This window comes from Acomys russatus, chromosome 12, assembly GCF_903995435.1.
Source record: "Acomys russatus chromosome 12, mAcoRus1.1, whole genome shotgun sequence".
Classification (NCBI taxonomy): domain Eukaryota; kingdom Metazoa; phylum Chordata; class Mammalia; order Rodentia; family Muridae; genus Acomys; species Acomys russatus.
Genome location: NC_067148.1, coordinates 57,333,539 through 57,358,141, shown reverse-complemented (window position 1 = coordinate 57,358,141; position 24,603 = coordinate 57,333,539). Strand labels below are relative to the sequence as shown.

Sequence of the window (24,603 nt, the reverse complement as noted above, 5' to 3'; positions counted from 1 at the left end):
CATTGATCTTATTAGAAGCCCCACCTACGAACGAGTGGAAGGGAACTCCTCTCGTCAGGAGCATTCATGTGATGGACAAAAAGAGCTGTGTGCTCTGTGGTGACATCTCTGAGTCCAGGAGCCCCTGCAGAGACCTTGTGCTAGGGCTGTGCAGACACAGCTTACTCAACGGCCACCAGACAGAACCGTGAAGGCAGAACTCCCAACAGCAGAGGGAAGGGTGACTTGGTGTGGCTGATGTCATGTCATCTGGGATTCCAACCACTAAAGTAGCCTTTTTAAGGGAAAGCATCTTCTGGGTTACAGATGATCAGTCTGTGAACCAATGTGTGGACATGAACGTTTGTATAGCCACAGCCGTTTGTTTTAAGGAAACCTTCTTTCAGCTGATATCAGTCACACAGGGTTCCTTTTCACTTCCCTAAAGACACCTATGAAGGCTTGACAGACATTTTGGAGGTTTCGTTGCCATTTCAGACTCTTTGTGCAAGATCCAAATAAAATATTTTTTCATGTTTTGTTTTATTTCACTTTTTACTCTCTGTGAGACTGGGCATGTCTGTGTAACCCTTGCTGACCTGGTACTCAGTGTGTGGCCACAAATATGGTGATCTTCCTGCCTAAGCCTCCTAGTTGTTACAATTACAGATATGCACCATCATGCCCACTCAAATAAAATATTCTTTATCTCTTACATAGGCATCAATAAGACCACATAAAATGTCTGCTTCTCTCTCTCTCTCACCTATCTACCTATCATCTATCTATAATCTATCTATCATCTATCTACCTATCTGTACATGTAATCTTCTATCTCTCTTTTTATCTACCTGACATCTATATCATAGTCTCAGCTATTATATATAGCATTTTGACATATATACTGTACATCTCAATAGCCCTTTGCTCAGCATAATTCCATGTTTTTCTTTTCCTCTTATTTTCATCTTTAGCTCAAATACAGACGCCATGCAGATATTAAAATGTATGCACCCCATTGATATTGTCCAAAAAGAACTTTCCTAATAAAATCTATTCCTACAAGTTCTATTTAAATTATTTTGCTGTGCTGGAAATTTCTGTAACTTTTAGTTACAAAAATGCCAAGAATAATTTAAGGTGTTTTTATAGAAAGATGATATAAAAAGAGAAACATCACAAGAGCCAATTAAAGTGAAACCTAATATTAGATGGGTTCCCTTGACTGACAGCAGAGCAACAGCCTGAAGAGTGATGGGTGGAGAAAAGCCGCCATCAGCTGGCTCCTCTACACAGCACTGCTCCCACTCGCTCAGGAGTGAGGAGCTGGGGGCATCACTTTCCTGATAATTTCAAAGAAGAATCTCCCTACTGAGATGCAGATGCTGCCTAAACAGTGTTGGCAACACCATGAAGTTAATAGTTGTCTTAGCTTTTCAAACTTAATCCACTATGAATGAAGGGACACTAACTACTGAGCTCAGTCAAAGCCCCAAGTGATAAGCAAAGTTCATCTAAACAGGTCGTTATGTGCGCACACACCACACGCTGTAAAGGACTCAGCAGGCACCCTGCCACACCCTTCTGTGCCACACCCTTCTGTGCCACACCCTTCTGTGCCATTCTGAGACTCTGCATTTCATTGTGTACATCTATGAGTAAGGAGAACACTCGCGCTGTTATGGGAAGCAGAGTGAGTGGCAAGCATTGAGACATGGTTGGAACATGCTACATCCCACACTTTGCACAGTAACTGCCAAGACTTTATGTTGAGGACAGAGCAGGAGGAGGAACAAAGAACCTATTGTTTTCTGAGGTCACATGTGACCAACCCTTCACAAGAGATGCAAGCTGCTTGGAGGGCAGTAACAGACCACATGAGATAGCCTATGAGAACTCCTTTGAGACAGAGTTTACTATATATCCTAGGGTGACTCCCAACTCTCAGCAATCCTCTTCCTCAGCCTCCCAAATTCCAGAACTACAGGCATTCTGTCCCTGGTTTTCTGATAAGAAATGTTAATGCTTACATATAACAATTAACAAGTTGCAATTAACTTTTTAATTAAAAATTGCTGAGCACCATTAAGTGACAAAAGGGGGGGGGGAAAAGGCACTTAAAAAAACTTTAAAAACAAAACCAGAGGCTCATTGAAAGGACTCTCGAGTTTACCTGAAGAATTCCCGATGCCAAAAGTCAGACCATCTGAACAAAAATGTGGTGAAGGATAGCATAGCATCAAAACTTAAGAATAAAAGAATACGAGTTCATACTGCTACAAGCAAATGATTGAATAAATAAAAGAAGGAACATGCTTTACGATGGAAGACTTAACTGGAAATCTGTAGGTGGAGCGGTGAGACTAGAAATGTCTCTAGGAGAGCACACTACAGACTGCGGCGAGGAGGTCTGCGAACGCTAAAGCAGGTGCTCATCAGCTTGAGTTTTCTCTCCCTCCAAAGAGTCACCTTCCGGGTGTTTCTTAATTACAAGGGGAAGCATGTCAACAGGAAAGCTGGGATGATCACCATCCAACACCTTAGCCCTGGGAGCAGAGGCTTGAACCCTCTCAGTAATCAGAGGCAGGATGCTGTGCGTGCCTCCTGGCCTGTGGGGGTGAGGGACACCTTCTCTCTGGAGACTCTTTCCGAATAATCATGACCTTAGTCTATTATTCAGCTACACAGGGCACGTCCGAAATCGAAGGACTCCAATGTGCCACTGTTGTAAAAGACAAGGAGACCTCATACGCAAAGCAGGATCCCAGTAGAACGTAAAACGGATGACAATAGAAGAAGTGTGAAATAAGGGTTAAATTTTTGTTACTAGTATTGTACCAATGCCAGTTTCCTAGTTTTAACCATTGTATTGTATTTATATAAAAAAAAAATTGTTCACAGTAGGGTGGATGGCGTGAGTTTTATATAACAATTCTTAGTGCTGCCTTCGTTATTCCTCTTAATGTTATTTCCAAATAAATAGAAGCACATGCCTGGCACATCCTTGGAACTCAATCACTGTCAAACATGCCAATGGCAGTGACGCAGAAGTGTGGACCCCTGTATATGATTGGACACTGGCAGATCTTCTCCTCCGATGCCCTGAGATAACCCATCCGCCCACTGACAGGGATGACTCAGCCAGAGCTGTCGCCCCAGCTGCTTCTACTCAAATACCATTGAGCACTCACTGTGGTGGATCCTGCACTAAAGTAACCAGAGCGTGGAGAGAGGAGAGACTCAGTACCTATGTAGTCTCTTCTGCTATAACAAAATCCCAGGGACGGGTAATGTAGGAAGGGAAGAAGCATTATGTCTCACACAGTTCTAGAAGCTCGGAAGTCTAAAAGCATAGTGAAGGCACCTCCCCTCTGTCTCTGTCTCTGTCTCTCTGTCTCTATGTGTCTATCTGTCTGTCTGTCTGTCTCTCTCTCTCTCTACACACACACACACACACACACACACACACACACACACACAGGGTACAGAGCCTGAAATAACAAAAACAAAAGGAATGTTCCTTGCTTCATGACGACACACTTCTGTGTCAATTAATGTGGTCCTGAAATAATAAGAACTTGCTTCCAGAAGATAATTCCCCTTAACAACCGAATGACCTAATGACCCCTTGAACCCATCTGCCCTCAATACCATTACACCGAGGATCAGACCTCAGAATGAGTTTGTTGAGAAAAGGCACAGCCATGAGCCTCTGCGCTGAGGAGAAGGCTGACCTGGACCCAAACTCTAACCCAGCTAAACCGAGCCTTGTAGGAAAAGAGGAACTTGGGCAGCAAAAGGGGTTGGGAGGAGACCAGGAAGGGGTTCTGGGCTGAAGCAAATCCCCAGCGTCCCTCAACTACTAGTAATGCTGAAAGGCCTGTGAAAGCGAGGGCGGGAAATGTCTGCACGGGAGCACCCGAGGCCCAGGTGAGTGGCAGGCGGCTGACAAGGGTGTGCATCAGGGCCAGACTTTGAAATGCACCTGTGAGCTGTCTACAAGGGGGCACCATTGCGTGTATATTTCAGAAGCACCATCCGCGTGTGTTTAGGAGACGTAACAGATTAGTTTACAGCAGGGAGACAAAAGGACACTTTGCTATTATTTAAGCCACAAGTAAAATACCAATATTAATATTTAAAGGCACATATGACAACTTTCATGTCACTATTCGGGCACTAATAGAAGGGACAGAAGGCAACAATATTTTAAAAAAAAACCACGCCAGAGGGAAAACACTCCTCAGGATTTGATGCACCATTTATTTCCCCTGTTTTGTTAATCAGCAGCTTAAATTTTTGATTGGCACATATAGCTGTACTTACTTGTGTGACTCAGCATATATAAGACATGCTATGGTGTGATCAGGCAATGAGACCCCCATCTCCTTGAATATTTGTCATTTCTTCATAGTGAAAATCTATAAATCTTCTCTGCATTGCAAAATTCACATGTAACCTGTAGTCACACTGTGTGTCACGGAACAATAGAACACACAGATCTTTTACGCTTCTGTTGTGTTGAGGGACTCCTTGCCTGGCTCTCTGCAGCTCCCTTCCCTTTGATGTCAGGTCCTTTGCACCGTGTTGATTATGGTAACTTCTGGCTCTAGAAGGACGGGTCTGCATTGAGTCTACCAGGTTTCTTGCCAGGGTATCGGGTCACTTTATCAATAAAAGAGCAGTGGCTTGGGAAATGTGCTTGAATGCCAGCACTCGGGAAGCACAGGCAGGTAGAGCTTTGTGAGTTCGAGGCCAGCCTAATCTACAAAGTGAGTTCTGGGATATCCAGGCTGTTACACAGAAAAATCCTGTGTTTGGAAGGACTGCCAGACAAGCTGATAAAATCTCCGGGGGGGCGGGGGACATGTTAAGTCTAAGTTATATGATATTTAATTCGTGCTTTTAATAAATAATCAATAAAATATTTACCTGCAGCTCACAGGAGACTAGCACTAGGTAAAAGCTAAACCTAGGAATGTGGAGAAAAAAAACTAGGCTAAAGATGGAACAATAGTTCAGGACTGGTAAGGGAGAAAGAGGTCAGGAAATAGCCCAGTCATCTAAAACATTAGCTGAGGATTTTTTTTTTTTTTTTTTTTTTTTTTTTTTTTTTTTTACTGGATTTAGGACATAAAAGTCACAAGGGACCTCATCTGAGACATTTCAGATGGGTCAGAGGGTAAGTAGCTCAATGGTTGAGGGGAGAATGAGAGTTAAAGGAACCAAGGCTCCAGAACTGGAGGACTAGGTCTGTAGTGCTGGCCGTTCAGAGGGCTGGACCTCTCCAGCACTGAGGCCAGCTTCAAGAAAGTTCTTTCTTCAATTATCTGAATTACTTTCATCACTAGTTAGCAAGTCCCACATACCGCAGGCAACTGACCATTTTTTCATTCTTTTTACAAAATTGAAAGAGAAAACAAAGTGAGTAACCGAGTGAGTCAGAGACCCAGAGGACAGATGGGTGGCGTGGCTGGCTCTTCAGCTATGGCTGGTTCCTTACCTTGATTGCTTGATTTGTGCTTATCTTCCAAAGTGAAAAGGGGAGAGTATGAGGGAAAGAAGGAAGGAAGGGAGGGAGGGAGGGAGGTAGGGAGAGAGGAAGGGAGGGAGGAAAGGAGGGAGGGAGGGAGGGAGGAAGAAAGGAAGGAAGGGAGGGAGGGAGGAAGGAAGGAAGGAAGGAAGGAAGGAAGGATGGCAATTTTCTGAACTCTTTCTCATTTTGGCAGTATGTCAGGTATCCACAAGCACGTGAAGTAACAGAAAACACTCTGCTCATACTGAAACTGTTTGCTGAGTTGCTTTCTGTATTTTATAAGGGTCCGCTTGTAATATATTTTGTATTGTTTATATCTAAGTATAGATCACTAATAATTATGGTTGTTAAATAATTCGGAAATTATTTTTAAAAGCTAGTGTTTATTCACATACAGCGACAAAGTTTCAACATTTTTGCTCCTTTTATCTCATCAAGTTATAAGGTAATTAGCAAAATGCTTCCCAGCCTAAAAATATTAGGCTGAGGTAGCATTCCGTAGAGGAAGTAGAATGCAAATAAAAGTTTTGGGGGGTAAAACATATGCAGAAAGCCTTTTTAAAAATCTCCTCCTGTGCTTGCAATGTATACAACGGTAGACAACGAATTGCTATGGCGTTTAAAAGATACATGAAAAGCGAGGTGTGCGTTGGCTGTAAAAAAACAAGATATATACATGAAGTCTGAAATTACATGCTGTGTAACTATTTAAATATCAAAAAAAAAAAGACGTGAACTTTTTAAATGTGTAGGGAGCATATAGTTTCATCAAAGTGCTGCTAAGCGGCCCACAGTAAGGACAGGAAAGACCAGGAGCAGGCAACCCCTGCATGGCCACCCAACATCTTCCTGTCTCACTGGGACTCTGATTCCTACCAACTTGCTGGGATGGTTCTAAAAAACGGGGGTTGGGGAGGGCGGGTGGAAGGCAAGAGAAAATGCAAGGGGTTTGTTGCTATAAGAGGAAATGTTTTGGAGCAGTGAGTGTGAAGCATGGCCCTAGCTTTCCCAGGGGGTACCCACATTTGCCAGAGGCCCCACAGGGCACGCACAGCCCTGATTAGAGGCAAAACATCTGTGAGCAGATTATTTGTCAACAGAAGGAGAGACTAATGGAGTTGCACAGCTCCCCAAGGCATCGCCCGGCAGTGTCTATTCCAAACCTTCACGGGCTCTCTCACGGAAGAAGCACCTTGAATATTTTGTTCTTAGGTGTCAGAATTGTGGACCCCTGATTTTTAGCTGCTCTGTATAAACTGTGCTGACCATTTTACACCAGAATCTTTTTAAAAGTCTTGGCATGATGCTAAGATGATTCAGGGCTCTTGTAGGAACCTGAGGTGGAAGCCAGGCGTGGTAACATCCATCTGTCTATCACTTGGGAGGCTGAGACAGGAATGCTGGGAGTTTGGAGCCAGCTAAGGCTAAATGACAAGACTCAGTCTCAAAGAAAATAGAGCACAAATGAAATAAACAACAACAAAAATAACATAAACTTAGATTGAAGACCTAGGAAAGAAAACTCAGAGTCTATAGTCATAAAAACCCTGCAGAAGTTGGTGAGAGGTGTAGCTCAGTGGGTAGAGTGCCTGCCGTGTGCAGGCAGCCCTGGGTTTGGTGCCCGGTAGAAGTGGGAGGGTGAAGCTCAGCTGCATAGTCTATCCGGGGCCAGGCTGGATTAGATGAGATCCTCACACAAAATGAAACGAAGAATTGCAAAGACGAAGAGCCATGCAAAGCGTGATGCGGCATTGCGCACAGGGTCTCCCAAGGCAGACTCCCTCAAGTCCCCATTTACAAAATGTGCCTTAAAGACACTGCATACATGTGCCTACAGTGTTCCCTTCTTCAGGGTTACACAGCATTATGAGAGAGTTTGCACATCTGGAACATGGAGTCAGGGTCCTTCTGATATGGGGACAATCTACAGAAATAAGCTAGATAAAACAGCGCCAGCAGCCTGGCTCCGGTAAGCAGTGTTTTCAGTCAGCTGTTCGCAGTGTAGGGAGGTGTACGCTGATGAATTTTATTTTTAGTAAGTTTCGGTAGGTATCATATAGAGTTAATCAAATGCTTAGCACCAATCACTCACCTTTTAATTTGGAATTATTCTTACCACTGTGTGCATGACATAAACAGTAGTTAAGAGTCGGCAGGGTTCATGAACAATTAGATTCATGTGTTACAGAGACAGGACACATATTCTCCCTAATTGGAGGTATCCTTTGTGACTGAGTGGCCTTGCAGAGAGGCACTTTAATGGGCAAGAAGGGGGGTATGTACAGCTTTTGCCTTCCTTGGTGACAAATGGCATTACAACAGAATTTTAACATCTTGGAGACTCAGCAGAGGCAGGAACTTCTCTTCTGTAGAGCTCTGCATCTCCTCAGAGCAGGCAGTTTTCTGTGCTTAGTGCTCAGGATCTGCAGGGTGGGGTTGGGTGGGGTCCGTATGTGACACCTCTAATTTCAATTCATAATAACTTTCTCTGACAATGCTTAAGTTACAAGTATAATTAAGTTGCAATGACATAGACAACTTCAACTTACTACGCATTTTAAACTAATTTTAGGTTAGCATACAAGGTAATTCCTTTTGCTATGGTTTTTCCATAGAGGTATGTCATACAGATATGACATGGACTACCTGGGGCTGGGGTCAGAAAGAGAGCCAGCCTCGAGCTGGGCAGAAGGCATGGAGAAAGGTGACCTGAAGGAGAAAAAATAACAACACAGTAGAGTGACGTTTTCCTCTGCAAACTCTTGAATTATTGTCATCTAAATTAAAGAGGTTGTAATCAGCGCTGTTTTCAATGTAGACTATAAATAATGCCAGCTTTCCGAAGTACACAATTGGGAATCTTTAACTAGAATATAATTTTATTGGTTATTATTAGTATTATTATTGTTGTTATTATTATTATTATTATTATTATTATTATTATTAAATTAATAGTGACTTATAAGATAGGAGAGTGACCATGTAGCTCAGGTTAGCCTAAAACATCTAGTCCTCCTGCCTCAGTCTCCTGATTGTGGGACCACAGGCAAGTTATGATTAGTGTGTGTGCATGTGTATGTGAGGGTGTGTCCATGTGTGTGTGGGGGGTGTGGGTGCGTGTGTGTGCATGTGTGTATGCGCGCCCGCACACACACATGCATGCATACGGGTATGCACCTGTTGTGCAATCCACCACATAAGGTGTACAGGGTTAGAGGACAACTCATGGCACTGGTATCTCTGCCTACCACGTGGGTCCTTGGGGATGGATCTCAGGCTTTCAGCCTTGGGGACAGCTTCCTTAACCCCCTGGGCACAGGCCTGGTCATTCTTGCTGTGGGGACAATACGCACAGCTTCCGGGAATTCTGAAGGAGGGAGTAGCTTTCTCAAGGCCCCTTCTCGCCTTTTCTGTTAGGAATCACTTCTGAACTTTGTCTATCTGATTCCTTCTATGACCATCTCCTCACCCTTTGAATCCAAAAACTAAGAGGTAAACATGTACCCAGTAAGGACACACAGACTCAGACTTCATGTAGCTCCCTGCAGCTAAGACGGTGTGTTCTGCCCCTCTTGGCCGTTCAGGGGTGTGTCCCAGTTCATGGAGTCTGGCATTTGAAATAAGAGAGTCACCACTTTCTCTCCCAGATAGCGAAAGTATTCCTTGCCAATGCTTCAGAAGATTTGCAAATTGTATAACGAGCAGAAATGGTACATGAAGAAAAATACTCTTAAATTCTTGAAACCCAGCTTGCTGGCTTCTAAAATGCAACCCGTTCTTATGTGGGGAACTTTTGTTACTCAGGTTTTATTTCCCTGCTGTTGCCTGGCAACAAGATGGGGCCAGAGATGTCAGAGGCTAAGGAGCAAATCAATGTCATGGAAAGTAGCCCTATCCAGTGTTTTCCATCAAGCTTTATAATCTTTGCAATAAAGTAGTTTTCATTGTATTAAATGCCTGCATATTTTTCTTATCAAATGCCAAGTTTTTAGAGACTTTTTTTCCTTTCTGAATGCGAGTCCACTGTACATGCAGAATTATAGTTATGTGCATTGCTTTGTAACAGGGTTCTCTGTTACACCAGACCGCTTTGAGGGTTAAAGTGGACAGCGTGTGGCATTATGAAACTGTGGCTGCAAGAAAAGAGACATTTCTGAAAATGTTCCAAGTGTTTGAAACAATCATTGACTCTAAACGCCTTCACTGGGGAGCATTAGTTAATATCAATTCTATTTTGAAGTGTAGCTTTCTGCTTATTAGAAAAAATAATTAATGCAATCTAGGCCTTTTCTTGTCTCTATTTCAAAATAAGTTCCGGAGGATTCACTGCTCACAGTAGTAAGTGTCATTTTTTTTTTTCCCCTGTGAGGCATTTTAAGGGTTACTTTCCAGTCTGGTGACAAATCATTGCAAGGAATGTTTAGCTTTACCAAATTATATTCAATAAAAATGAGACACCTTGGGTTAGGATCACATGCCTTACTAGGTTGAGAGAGATCCCTTAGAGGCTAACCCTCCCTCTCCGGGTGAAGCAAGCTACCAGCCATCGAAGGATGTGTCCCTAAATTTTATCAGTGAAAAATAATTCTGCCTTCCAAACTCCCCGCCCCCCTCAAATGCTCTGGGAGCACCGACCCTCAAGTTCCAGCTAAGTTGGTTCTAAACTGGGACCAAGCACCAAGTTATTCTTATTGACTATGAATTGTCCCCTTTCAGGGGGATGTGCACTCAGGAACAGAGTTACTTAAAGGAGCCCGCCTACTCTTCTTTTACTCCTGTAAAGAAGAGTGTCCTAGGAAACACTGGCCCTTTCTGAACTCTGTGCCAGTCAGATGCCCGAAGAAATAAGAAGATACCAGGATGCCAGCTGGCCACTTAATGCTGCTGTCTCTCAGTTCCTGCATTAGAACACATGGGGCCTCTCTAGTGGGCAGGCATGCTCTGAAGGCTAGAGTTAATGTGTGACATTATGGCATCATACAGTATGTGAAAAGTAACAGTGGTTCTTGACGACAGAGGGCAGGGGACTCCACTCTGTGCCTGTGACTGCAAGGGACTCTCAGTCTGTGCCTGTGACTGCGGGGCCACCTTTAAGTTGAGTGAAGAAATGAAAGCTGGGAACTCCTCGCATTAAATATCAAAGTGGCATTTAAGATCCTGACACACACACAATCTGAATGTCATGTGTGCAGTCCATATTCATGACATAGTTGTGTTTGAAAACAATGCAAAACTACTATTATCATCAAAAATCTCGAATTACAGTCCTGGGGGGGGGTGGTTGCTCATTTCCCACACACACCTCATAACTTCAGGCTTGGAAAAAATTTAAATAATTCCACAAAAATAATGTCTGGATTCATTGGAAAAGTATCAGAAATACTTCATGGTTAGACATGTAAAGGAAAATGGAATGTACTGCAAATGTAGAAATACTTAAAATATCACACCATTGGTACATCTTCAAAGCACAGCTTTGTTTTTGAGAGCCATGGTCAGTAGAGGGAGGGAGGGAGGGAGAGAGGAAGGAAGAGAGAGAGAGAGAGAGAGAGAGAGAGAGAGAGAGAGAGAGAGAGAGAGAGAGAAGAAGAAGAAGAAGAAGAAGAAGAAGAAGAAGAAAAGAGAAAAGGAGAGGAGAGAGGGGGCAGAGAGGGGGAGGAATGGAGGGAGGGAGGGAGGGGAGGGAGAGCACCAAATAGTAGGCAGGGGAGGGTTGAGTTCCTATGCCCTTCCAGATGAGGCATGTAAAACATTTGGGAAATGTCACTTCTGAGACATGAAGAATGCTTTGTGAAATAGATGGAAAGATTAAAGCTTTCACCAAGAGAAGCTCCCGAGGTGCCCACATTACTGATGCTTCTCTCTGTAAAAGTCTGTTGACCTTCCGGCCTCAGTCACTGCTGACATCCACTGTTTCCAGGGTCACACAAAGGCCAACACATCCCCTAAGAGACCCGGGCACAGAGCTCCCTCCTACAACAGCTGAGTTGGGTTTACAGGCAGCCTCATCCTTAGACAGAGAACTGACAGCCGTGGATCAGTGACACCGGTTACCAGTTGGTTTTGCAGTTGCTTACAAAGTAATCATGAATTCCACCCCACCATTCTTCTGTTTAGCTCTCAGCACAGGATGAAGTGAATCCCATCTTAGAAGCTGCTGAGATGAAGCTCAAGCAGACCGCACTCACATCTTTGGAGGGCGTTCAAACTTCTCTTAACTAACTGCCTCCTGAACTGGAACTGTAAGTTTCCAGCACAACTGAAAGCTGTCTCAGACTGTTCAGTCATATTTCCTCAGAGCAGAGAATTCCCAGCAAATGGTCAGACAGTACGAGAGAGGACAACAACCCAAGGTAAGGTGACATTGGTCCATGTCCTTCCACCCTCAAATTCCCAGCTCAGTACTAACAAGCAGAGCTTCCAAACCAGAGGACAGAGGAGCAGAGCCACAAGCGAACACACACAAGAGGATTATGCTGTGAGTAATTTCCATACTCCCCTTGTAGAATTCATGTGTTAATTTGCTCAATTGTTTATCACAGTCTGGTTCTAATTACAATCATAATTCCTAACCACCGTCACTTCGCAAAGGTATACATTCATGTCAGCAATAGAAAAAAAAAATTTACCTCCAAGTCCTAAGAGAGACTTTGAGCACAGATAGAGGCAGATGAGGGAAGGCATGCTGCAGTACAGCAATGTCGCCGTTACTGTGGCATCTAGCGCAGATCCGTGCCTCCAGGACTCTCAGGGGAGGCACAGGAAGCTCCAGGCAGGCAGCAAAAGCAATGCTTTCCCGTGCCTTCCAAAATCTCCTCCTGAATGCAACCCTCAAAGATCAAGCCGGGAGCCAGGAGTGGTTAGTAACTGTACAGCATTTTGCAATGTCCTTGGAATTCTCCTTCTAGTACTTTCCTGGGTTCCCAGTGTAGTGGCTCTGCGTGACTGTGCAGTGCTCTCCAAACTGCTGTGGAAGGAGACTCTAGGAGCGAGAATCCAGGCTTCCCTGTGACCTCGGCTTCTAGGCATCAACTTATAATCTGCTGTTTTGGTATTAGCTTTTTAGTTTTCTTGGGTCTGTTTTTGAAACCGTTTTATTTCCCAATTACCATGTCAATACACCCATCAAAAATCTACAGGCAGGCTGTCAAAAATCAACAGAATAATGACGCCAACTTTTGCCCTTAAGTTTATCCTTTTATCCTTTCAGTTTGTTTCCTTATTGATTCTCCAGGTAGGTCTGAGTGTATATGGCTTGATTTAGTCCTGAAGGAGAATACTAGCAAAAATACCCTGGTCACACAAACAGCGAAGTCTCTCAGCTAAGTAGATGGGGCAAATCTCCAACAGAATCTGTGCACTGTCAGGTAGTTCCCATGGGGAGGGGCAGAGCCCACCCAGCAAGGAAAAAGCAACCTGTTTCAGTGGTCTAGAGTTCTCTATGGAAGAATGCGAAATGCCATTTACAAGCACTAATTTAATTCCAAGGCAACCCTATGAACATTATATTATCACCCCATCTTTAACTGATAAAGGAAGTATCTCACAACAGTTAAGTGATATGGCCCAACACATTCCAACATAACAGCAAGAAAACCACAACTCAGCTGCAAAATAATGAAAATCAAGAACAGACATTTCGTGACTGGAAGGAAATGAATACATGTGCGATAAGAGGTATTCAGCACACTATCATTCATCAGAGAAATATCAATTCAAACTCCAACAGGGGGTGATTGCATCACATAATATAAATTAAAAATCCAATTTACATAAATCAATTAACACACACCAAAGAACTGTAACAATTCCAAGCCTTGGAAGAAAGGTAGACCCATCCTCTAATGCTGATCTAATTAAGGCAGCAAAGCAAAGCTGAACATCTAGGCACCCCATGGTCCAGCAATTCTACTTGATCCAAGGCAACTTTTTAGACCTGTGCATCAGGAGCTACAGTTCTAACCAACAATGCTAAAACAGCTCTTTCCTCTATAGCACAATCCTCAAAATACCAATCAAAAAGAGAGGGTGTGAGTAACCAATGTATGGATATTCCATACACAGAACCATTAAACATAAGAGCAAATACATTTACTACACATACCATAATATAGGTAAGAATTCACACCAGAAAGTATCCAATGTTACGAACCACAAGATGTCTTCTTTTAAAGTTTAAAACAGTTAAATTTTAAAATTCAATTTTCAAAATAGTCATGAGTGTCATCATTAGAGTGTAAAAGTAAAATATAGCTTAGACAAATGTGAAGACACAGTTGGAATGGGGGTTAGCCAAATGTCAGGCAAAGGTTGTTGTCAAAATTCTAGGTTTCATTTTAGGAAAGCGTTCTCAGGGTTTTACATTATTTAAACTGTCTAACTAATAATGAAATACAACATAAAGAAGAAACACCGATAAGAGTGTTACATTGGCCAAAGGTCATTAGTTACTCCACTTTGTATATCTGAGGTCCTAGAAAACAAATAAGCAAAAACCAGGCTGACATCATATGGAGATGCTGCCAGGGCTCAGGTTCCAGTCAACAGACCCCAAGGCCTGGGCTGCCTGCAGGGCAGGGGCCAGACTGTCTTCCTCAACATGACACAGCAGAGCAGCTCACACTATTCCGTCCTCTTGTGATGTGAGGTGTAGCTTGGACTGATGACACGTCTGAAGAGATACTCTGGGCAGTACGGAGACTAGGCAAGGCCGGGACCCTTGGACCAGCTCCCACCAACATCACTCAAGGGGACATTGCAGCCACCTGGTCTCTTCAGGATGAGAGGGCTGGATATGTTGACAAAGCGATGATGTTAGGACTAGTACTTTTAGTTGGGTATAAAACAAAGATTAATTGAATATGACCTTCACTAAACGGACCCACGTGGCATGAGTTATTCTTATGGTCAATGGAAAGATGAGGGGATTGATAGCGAAGGAGGGCGAGGAATTCCCCCCAAAGTCATACGATTATGATGAAACATGACAAACATGACATGTTTTCATCCCGCTTCCCTTCCTGCTCTATATGCAACCAGCACATGTGTAGACACATGCATAGACATGCATATATACACTCACATGTACAAGTACACAAATGTGCACATATAGGCACTAATATATACAAGTCAATATATACATGTGAGTGTACACTCCTGGGTATGGAGGCCTAATGTGCGCTGTTTCATAATCACACATAGATGTGAAGACACATTGCTACTCTATCACTCTGAAAGAACTCCTGAAATGACCAACTTAAAGGAGCGAAGGCTTATTTGTTTATTTATCTCTGTGTACAAGTGTGTGCGTGCTTGTGTATGTATGTGTGTGCACACGTGCATGAGTGTGTGTGTGTGTTTATGCTCGTGTGCTTTTGTGTGGAGTGGTCAGAGGACAGCCTTTGGGCGTCAGCTCTCTGCTTCCATCATGTGAGTTCCCGGAACCCTCAGGCTTTGTGGCAAGTGCTTTACCAGCTGAGCACCCCACCAACCCTAGGAGGATTTATTTTGTCTCACGCTTTCATAGATCTGCATGTACAGTGCCCTGGGCCCATGCCGAGGAAGAATGGCACAGAGCTTGTAGTGCACTGGGGTCTGGGTATGAGCTTCAAGGCTTGCTTCTGGTGATCTACTTCCTCCATGCACAGGTCCTACCTCTTAAAGTTTCCAGTCTTCCACAATAGCACCAGTGGGTAGTGACAAAATGTTCATCAGTTATTCTGTGGGCATTATACATTCACACACACACATAGACACACAATCATGCAACTGTTTGGAGAACATATCCATACATGTATGTACAAACACACAGGTATACCTACACACACACTTATGTAGACACATTACATAGATTCATGCTTGTGTACACATTGATGCACACACACATATGGGTGTGTGTACATTCATATATGCACATACGGACACATATATAGAAACATTTAGATGGTCAGATGGAAGAACAGCTTATAGATTAAGAGAACTTGCTGCTTTCACAGGACTGGTGTTTGGTTCCCGGCTCCCACTTTGGGTGGCTCATAACTGCCAGTAACCCTAGGTCTAGGGGATCTGACATCCTCTTCTTGTCTCTGTGGGCACTCGCACACATACATGCACACAGATATATGCACATGCACATAAAAAATAAGATAAATTGTAAGAAATACACACACACTCATGGGCAAGCATGAAGACCCATACACTCCGTAAGTACTGACAGTATCCATTCACATGTGTGTACAGATATGTACATCTACAGATACATAAGTAGACATGCATAGACATGCATAGATACACATACATACGCACAAATATATATAGAGAGATGTGTTCATATGCATAGAGGTGTAGATAACACATATGCACATACATGCATTCATTCATGTCTGTTTTTTTCAGCATTACTCAGAAGACACAGTAGCTGCTGTCAAAATCTCCTACTTCATCTCCCTCCAGCATATACTTTACAGAACAAGACTTGTGAAAGCAGAATCAGCGTTGAGTCCATGGAGCTTCAGCCTCATGGCTTCCACTTGGGGTCTCTTGCTTAAGAGCACCACACATCTGTAGCACGCAGGCCTTAGCATGAGTCGTCCCTTCCCATCAGGGGCCACAGGAGCGTATGGTTGTACTCCAGTGTCTAATTCACTGGAGAAAAGGTGCCAAATCCATTAAGTGGCTATACAAGACAAACTCAGAAGATCTAAACAGCCAATATTTGAAATCAAGTGTTTCTACTTTGAGGAACAGTTATGAAATATTATTTATATTTTAGTTATAGAATTTATTTATATTTCTATATTGAGGACATAGGCTAGATTAAAACCAAAATGAATAAGTGACATTTATATAATGAAAACACTATTATTATTATTATTATTAATATAGGAAACTAGTTTACATTATTGCTTTCATTAATTCTGAGCCTTTATGCTCAGGGTATCTAAATTTGAAGTTTACCAACAGGGTTTAAAAACAGTGTTACAGTTTTTATCTTAAATATGTTTCAAAGGTTCACACATTGAAAGATGGCCCTGGATGATGGTGTTATGGGACATGATGGACTGACCCTTTGGGAACCAGTCTGTAGTAAGTTGATCATTAGAGGTGTAGCCACAAGGGGGCAATGGATCCCAGGCTGCCCTTCTTGTTTTCCTGAGTGAGGCAGGAGTTTCCTCCATCATGCACATCTACCATGATGCCCTTCTCCACAGGCCCAAAGGCCACGGGCCAATCAGACATGAACTGAAGCCCCTGACACCAGCAGCCAGGGAGACCTCTCCAACAGGAGCTGACTGCCTGTCCTACGCGGCCACACTGACGGAAAGCCGGAGGGAAAGGGACAAAGAGAAAAAGAAGGGCCAGACGTGATATCCTCTCAACACTCATGCTGAGGTAACTTGTGAGGTGAACAAGAGCCAGAAATGGCATGCAGGGATGTGAGCGACCCCAAAGGAGCCCCCTCGAACCCTGAGTATGGAAAGAAGTAAGAAAGAACCCACGTAGTTAGTACAGGGGGAAAAGTGAACAGACAACGTGCACACACACAGGCACATGCACACACCATAGTTTATTTTGCCCCAGTTTGTCAACTATCATGCAGGTCTCGCTACATAGAAATGTAACTTCCTACAGATGCATATGCTGCATTTCAAGATACAATGCAGAAAGGGGGAAAAAAAAAGAAAGAAAATACAGACTAAAGTTTTATTTCAAGCTACAAACTTTGATTTTCTAGTATTATTATAGGAAAAAAATCTGTGGAGATGTCAATAAAAAGAACAAAGAGGTTTTTTTTTTTCCTTCCAACTGAATCTCAAGGCCAAGGGCCCCATGGTCCCCCAGCTGGCCTTTCTCATTAGGACAGAAATCAGCAAATGGGTCAAGGACTATAATCTAATGGCTACTGGCAGCTGCCAGCACAGGGAGAAGCACACAACGCCTAGAGGTGAACGTTTCTTCATCTCAGATGGAGGAAGGAAGTCACGGAAGGATCCTGGGGGAGGAGCGGGAGGTTGGCAGCTGCCTGGAGCCTTGTTAGAAAGCAGCGATTTAAATACATATTGCCACAAAGTATCGAACTGCATCTGGAGTCTACAATTTAATTTCTCTCAGCATTCAACAGATGTTTACTGTTTGAATGTTAAACAGTAGAAGTTTAAGGATATTTAAAAACTAATGTTTTCTAAATACTGCAGATGAAACTTGGTATTTTTATGTACCTCAAATTACTTTTTTTCAATCACAGAATAACATCCCTACAAAAGTCCAAGGCGCTGAGTTGTCAAACCTCAGCTCTGAGTGGAAGAAGCTGAGCCTCTACTACTCTACTACTGAGTCTGTACAAACTGTTTGTGTTGGGCTGCAAGGACAACCAGGGCGGCAATTTTCACCTTAAATGTTTAAAATCTTTTAAAAGTTTAAATGCCTCCTAGGATTTAAAAGCATGCATCATAAATGTGTAAATACAAAGACGGCCTCCCAGAGTCCCAAGTGCCTAGCAACACTCTTTGCAAAGCTGGAGTCTCCACCGGGGTAACAAAGGGTGGCAGAGAGAAGCAGCAAGCCACTCCCAGCAGCCAGAGCAGACATCTTGGCCTTGAGCCACTCAGCAGCCAGGAAACTGGCAGGTACCCTGAGGGAACTCAGAAGCCCAGGCAGTGAGACAACCCTGTTGGACTGTGTAGAGAAAGCTGCAGAAATGCAGATAGAAGAAACTTGAAAAGACTGGAGAATTCTTGAGCTGTAGACGGAGAGATGACTCTGTCCTTGCCCACTGTTTTCAGCACACTAACTCCCAGGTGGGGTGTCTGAGCCCTATAGGGCACAGAATCAATGCAGAGCAGAGCACTTGACAGTCCCCACCACTGTATGCCAGCCTCCCTACACCAGACGCCAGCAGAGTGTGCTGAGATGCCAGCGGCATGGTGTCTCCATCAGTTTAATAACAGCTTTTTACAGGGGGAAATCTGGGAAGCAGGCAGTAGCTTTCCCACTGTGAAAACGAAGCCTGGAGACCCCAAGTGACTGAGCCATGGTTTTGTACACGGTACACCTAACGTCCTCCCACCTACCCACACACTCCAGGCACCTGACTCTCATTGCTGTTCTCTCAGGTCATGTGGAAATCTCCCGAGAGCCATGTAGTTCTAAACCAGCAGGCGTTGCTCCATCTCTTTATTTTCAGAATACGATCTGGGGCCGCCGACCACAAGCAGAGAAAACATGGCAGACACAATTCTTGTTCCCGCATTTTCACCATTGCCTCTTGGCAGGTATGTCAGCCTATCTGCAGTCAGTCTATGAAGCCAACAGAGGGCCCATGGGTGTTGGGGTCCCATCGTGGCCACCACTAATCACAAGGCATCTCAGAATAGCAGAGTCGCGCTTTCTATGGCTGGACGGTAAACACCTGTGAAACTTAACGTCTGAAACTTTAAGGGACGTGCCTCTAGAACACAGTTCTCACAAGTCTACCCAGCATGCCTCTGATCTTGACTAAACCCTTTGTTCATAGGCTCTTTGCCTAGAAATGCCATTGGAAATTAAGGCACAGAAGAAACTGACCAATGACCCAACTGTATTTTCTACATATTACGCCATATAGAGCGTATGTGGATCTGTTAGGCAGATCCAAAATTCTTTGAATACATTTGCCACAATGGGTCAGATTTTTTAAAATTGAAATTATCATATTTGCGTAGCACTCACTGGATATGACACATTTCATTGTTTTGTTAGCAAATGATGTAATTTTTTATTAGCTTTTATTTAAATGCTCAGGCCCTGATATAGTCGTACACGGTTATTAGACTATCTAGTCCTTTTCTTCATCTGCAAAGAGGAGTGAGTGGGTCTTCCGGTGTTATAAGAGTTAAGATGTATCACAAATCTTTTCAGAATTCTTTCTGGGAAAAAAAAAAATGAGACACTAGGAAAAGACTAAACAAAAAGATGAAATCTTGGCAGGTAGTAGGTATCCAGTAAGTGCTCTGCCAGGGGTTTATACAAAAGGAAAATTCTTATCAGAACAATTAATAAACATGTGAAAACAGCTTAGAACCATCCATGGTGAGACTTCCCCATGTATCAAATTATTCTATCTGCTTCAAAGGGGAAAATCTGCAGCCAATTAAAACCAAAGGCAAAGTGCTTCAGAGAGGAGACTGACTTGAATAAGAAAGAACTCTTAAGTGCGGAGCGAGAGGGTGACTCAGGAAATTGGATTGCAGGACTGTGAGGCTCCTGCCTTATCAGTCAATAGCTGCCCTGTTTCCAGGAGCGAGCAACTTCCCAAAAATTAATATAATGACCTTTTTATTCCCCCAGTGTTTGTCTGATACTCGTCAAAAAGAAGATTCAGACACTGGAAGCTAGAACAAAGAAGCTTAGGTGGTTTGGCTACTTTTTGTTCTTTCTTTCTTCCTTTTTTTATATTTTTTATTTTTGAGCTTCCAATTTGCTGGACTGGAGTCTGCGGTTCTAAGTGGACATTTAAGTTTAGCTGTGGAAAAACTATCGTCAATGTGTGAAGTCTTTCTACTTGCTCCACACAGCACACGTTCCTCGCCGGGTAAAAAGGCATCTGTCTCTGAAGCGAGGTGTACAAAAGCAAATCTGTCTGAAAGGAAGCCGAGATTCTTGCAGCTTGCTCTAAATGAACTCAGGTCCTATGCTGACCCAAAGGGAATCTCAGAAGTATGTCACACAATTTAGTGTTTGTTAGGACCTCAGGTCCGTTTTCCATGTTTTTCTGCATGGTCCGGTAGTCGGGGAGTTGGGGAAGGGTGCCCTATGTATTGCCCCTCAGGCTTTGACTAAAGGTAGGAGTGACCACCAGGAGTGAAAAGTGAAGGTGTTAAGGACATGACACCTCAAAATAAGATTAATTGGTGTATTGATTATTTCAGGCTGAAACCACTGGTGACCCGTGGCTTCAGAAAGGGTCTTATGTGCAGAAAGATGTAATGATCCCCCTGAGAAGGGTGACCTTCATGCACCATGGCTGGAAAACAGCCCTGATCATCAAAACTTAGGTATATAACTAAACCTGAACGCACAATGAGGTACCCCACCTCCTTCACAACCCCCCACACCCTTCTCCTTTATTTCTGATAGGATTTGATCAAGGTGTTGAGTGCTTGATCCCCAGCTGGTAGCCCTGCTTTGGGAATTGTGGAGACTTTAGGACGTGGGACCTCATTGGTTCTCTGGGAGGTGGGTCTTGATGCTTATCACTTCCTGTCCTCTCTCTGTTTCGTGTTCAATGGCATAAGTACGAAGAGTTAGGAGTCCATGCATACGCTCTCTCTGCCACGCGGCCATCACCACCGTGCTCTCTCTGCTGCGATAGACTGTGACTGTGTCTGTGTAAACCGAGAGCCAGCAAAACATTCCCCCTTAAATTGCTTTCTCCAGGGACTTATTCCCAACAACAAGAACAGTAATTGATGTAATCGCTCAGTAGCATCCTAGAGCTAATATCCCAGCCTATACACATTTATCGTGTTTTGCCTGGAAAATACAACTGTATCATGTTTTATTACTCTTGTGAAGATCCTTGTACATGTGTAAAACATAAAAATTTTATGCTTTTCTTAGTCAAAATAGGTCCTTGGATACAGCCCAACTTACCAGGAAACTGGGACAGAGGGGAAGGCATCCTATTGGGACTCTAAATGAGAGACGCATGGGAGAATAGCAAAATAAAAGGATACAGAGGGTCCTAGAAACCTACAAGTAGAACAATATGATAGGCAGATTTGGGCCCAGGGGTCCTTCTCAAACTAAGGCACCAGCCAAGGACAATACAGGAGGTAAACTTTAAACCCCTTCCCAGATCTAGCCAATGGTCAGAATATTCTCCACAGTTGAGTGGAGAGTGTGATATGACTTTCCCACGTACTATGGTGCCTCACATTTGACCATGTCCCCTGGAGGGGGAGACCTGGTGGCACTCAGAGGAAGGACAGCAGGTAGCCAAGAAGAGACTTGATACCCTATGAGAATATATAGGGGGAGGTGATCCCCCTCAGGAACAGTCATAGGGGAGGGGAATAATGGGAAAATGGGGGGGGGGGAGGAATGGGAGGATACAAGGGATGGGATAAACATTGAGATGTAACAAGAATAAATTAATAAAAAAAAAATAACTAGCACAGTGGCGCACGCCTCTAATCCCAGCACTCGGGAGGCAGAGGCAGACGGATCGCTGTGAGTTCGAGGCCAGCCTGGTCTACAAAGCAAGTCTAGGATAGTCAAGGCTACACAGAGAGACCCTGTGTTGAAAAAATCATGACAAGCGTGAGCTGGACTCGATGGCACACACCTGCAATCCCAGCGCTCAGGAGTTTGAAACTGGCGAATCATGGTGAATTTGAGCTCGGCCTGTGTTACAGATGTGAGCTCCAGGCCACCCTCACCAACATCATGAGACGTTGTCTCAAACGCACTAAATCCAACTGACTGAGGAAGGGCCCCCCCCCCCATTTCCTCTACAAGAGTCAAAGGGGGTGCTCTGCCAGCCTTTCTCCACGCTGACATTATTTTGAGGCAGAACTTCTCACTGACCCTGTTCCTGCCTGGGCCACATTCCTCTACAAGACAGCTCTTGTGAGATGGCCTCTCTCCTGTGCCTTCAGCTCTCGATGGGTCCTGAGTACTGTGCATCAGGTGTGGGGGTGCTAACGGCTCCTCCCTGTGCTTGCCTCACTGTTTCATGCTGTACCCTTCTCTGTGACCCCTGGACACTCCCAACCACTCACAGCTGAATCAGTGGCCGGCTTTCAGCCATCAGCATGACACATCCAGAAATCAGACTAACTGGAAGAGAAAGTTGGCCCTTAAATAATTCTCTTAGAGAAAAATAAAAAATTCTGGAGTGTCAGATGATGTGTAATTTTTATGTATGGATGTTTACATGGTCATGTATGTACACATGTGTGTGCATCCATGTGGAGACCAGAAGTTGACATTAGGTGTTGTTTTTTTTTTTTTTTTTAAATCACTCTCTAATGAATTGTTTTTAAACAGGGTCTCTCAGTGACCCTGAAGCCTCCAAGTTGGGCTAGTCTGGCTAAAGAGTGACCCCAAGCACTCCAGGGAATACAAGTGTACATAGCCACACCCAGATACTTAGATAGGTTCTGGGGATCAGACAGCTGTTCACGTATGCACGGCAAGTACTTCAGTGACTAAGCCATCTCTTAGCCCCATATGCATATCTTAAAGGAATTATTTGTTAGGGCTGCACTGACAGGTAAACACAATGTAGACTCACCCTCCTGTTTTGAGCAAGTCGTCTAAAAAGGTTTAAAGAACTCATAAATTTTATTATAGTGCGATTGTATGTGGGTGCTGTTTGAAATAAATAGGATTTCATGTATGGTAATTTAAGCGCTTCCTAAAGGTAATTATTTGGCAGCTTGGTTATTCAGCCTGCTTCATGAAGCCTGACAATACGGCACATTTACAGGCAGGTGTTGGAAGCACAGACGGCGTCTCTGAATCCTTAGTGTACCGGGTAATTAGACCTATCCAGTTTCAATCTGTTCGGAAGACTCACAGTTCGTTAGTCGCGTACATATGTAACTAAGTAGCAAGACCTTAATACGTTAAAGTGGCCCGAGAAATGCAAGTAAGTTGTGTGTTTTGGTTTACAGCATTTATAGAATTCCCTAAGACAGTTGTGAACGTGCATCGTGAATATAAAAATTCGTGTGTCTCCATCTCTGTCAGAAATTCATTTGTAAGAATGACAACCACACAGCAGTATGGACACAGAAGCCATCATGGTGAGAGGGGGAAAGGTGGAGGCTAGTCTGCTGACTGTGGATCTTAAAACTGGCACAAGGCTGGGAGAAGAAAATGCCGGGGGTGAGGCGTGTGCCAGTGCGGACAGGAAGCAGCCATGAAACCTCACGCACGCCCTGAGGCAGCATTTCTGAGATTTTCCAAATAGCATTAAAACAACAACAACAACAACAGCAACAGTTAATTTTGTAAAAAAAAAGACCCATTTATTTATTTATTTATTTATTTATTTATTATTTTTATGTGTATGGTGTGTGTGTGTGTGTCTGCATAAGTTGTTGGCACCATGCGCAGTGACAGTGCCTAGAGAAATCAGAAGGCATTGGATCTTCTGGAACTGGAGTTACACACGGATGGTTGGAGCCACTGTATGGGTGCTAGAGACTGAACCTGAGTCCTCTAACTAAAGCAGCAAGGTGCTGTTTCTTAGCTGCTGAGCCACCTCTCCAGCCCAGATTCTAGGGAGAGTTGACTGCCTGCTTGTGTGACCTACTACAAGCCTTTAATGAAATGGTATCTTTATATGATGCAAAAATGAAAACTAAGGTGAGGCTAGAAAAAATGCAAGTGCATTCTGAATGTAAAGCTGCTAGAAGTGAGGGCGTAAGTCCCTCAGGCAGCACCTAAACTCTGCTTCACAGGACTGCAGTGAAGCTCACTCAAAAGGACACTAGGAGAACACACTGGAAAGCCATACATTCCGTGGCACAGGCAGCGAAGGCAATACAGACTGAAACAAGTAATAGTGGCATTGTACGACCACTGAGCCAGGAATTGCAAAATAAAACAGTAATTCCCATGTTGGCAAGAGTTGAAGGACTCACATAACTTCCTGTAAGTGTGTGTGGTAAACTTGGAAGAAAAAAAAAAAAAAAAACATGCGCTAGACTTTAAAAGTACTAAGGTCATCCCAAAATCTAATGATTCCATTATTAGAACCAGGACCCTTAAGATGTAAAGAGGTTTAATGAGCAAAGATATTTCTTAAAATGCTTTTGATAATGCAAAAATGGCCTTTTCCAAACTACAACTGAGAAAGCTACGACTAGCCTTTAAAATAATATCATCAACCTTAAACATGAAACATACACACTATGTAGATATTATAAAATTGCATGTGCATATATACATATTGAGTCACAAGGCAGGAATTCAGCACTGGACCTGTTTCTCTGCTCAGTGCCTCTCCTCCCATCTCTGAGGTTTAAGTTCTGTTCTCATATGCACGCTGCCCACGGTGATGGAGCGTTAGCTGTGAGTAAACTCCAGGGGTCTGTAGC

General features: G+C 43.6%; 1 protein-coding gene across 1 annotated transcript in view; it reads right to left on the bottom strand.

Annotated features, from left to right (window-relative positions):
* The window catches only part of Epb41l3 (erythrocyte membrane protein band 4.1 like 3), a 157,151-nt gene extending 144,866 nt beyond the window's left edge, over window positions 1-12,285 (bottom strand). Inside the window, exon 1 of the mRNA XM_051154467.1 lies at window positions 12,145-12,285. Coding sequence (XP_051010424.1) covers window positions 12,145-12,199 — 55 coding nt within the window. The 5' untranslated portion in view covers window positions 12,200-12,285. The remainder of the gene's footprint in view (window positions 1-12,144) is intronic.
* Window positions 12,286-24,603: the final 12,318 nt, after the last annotated feature.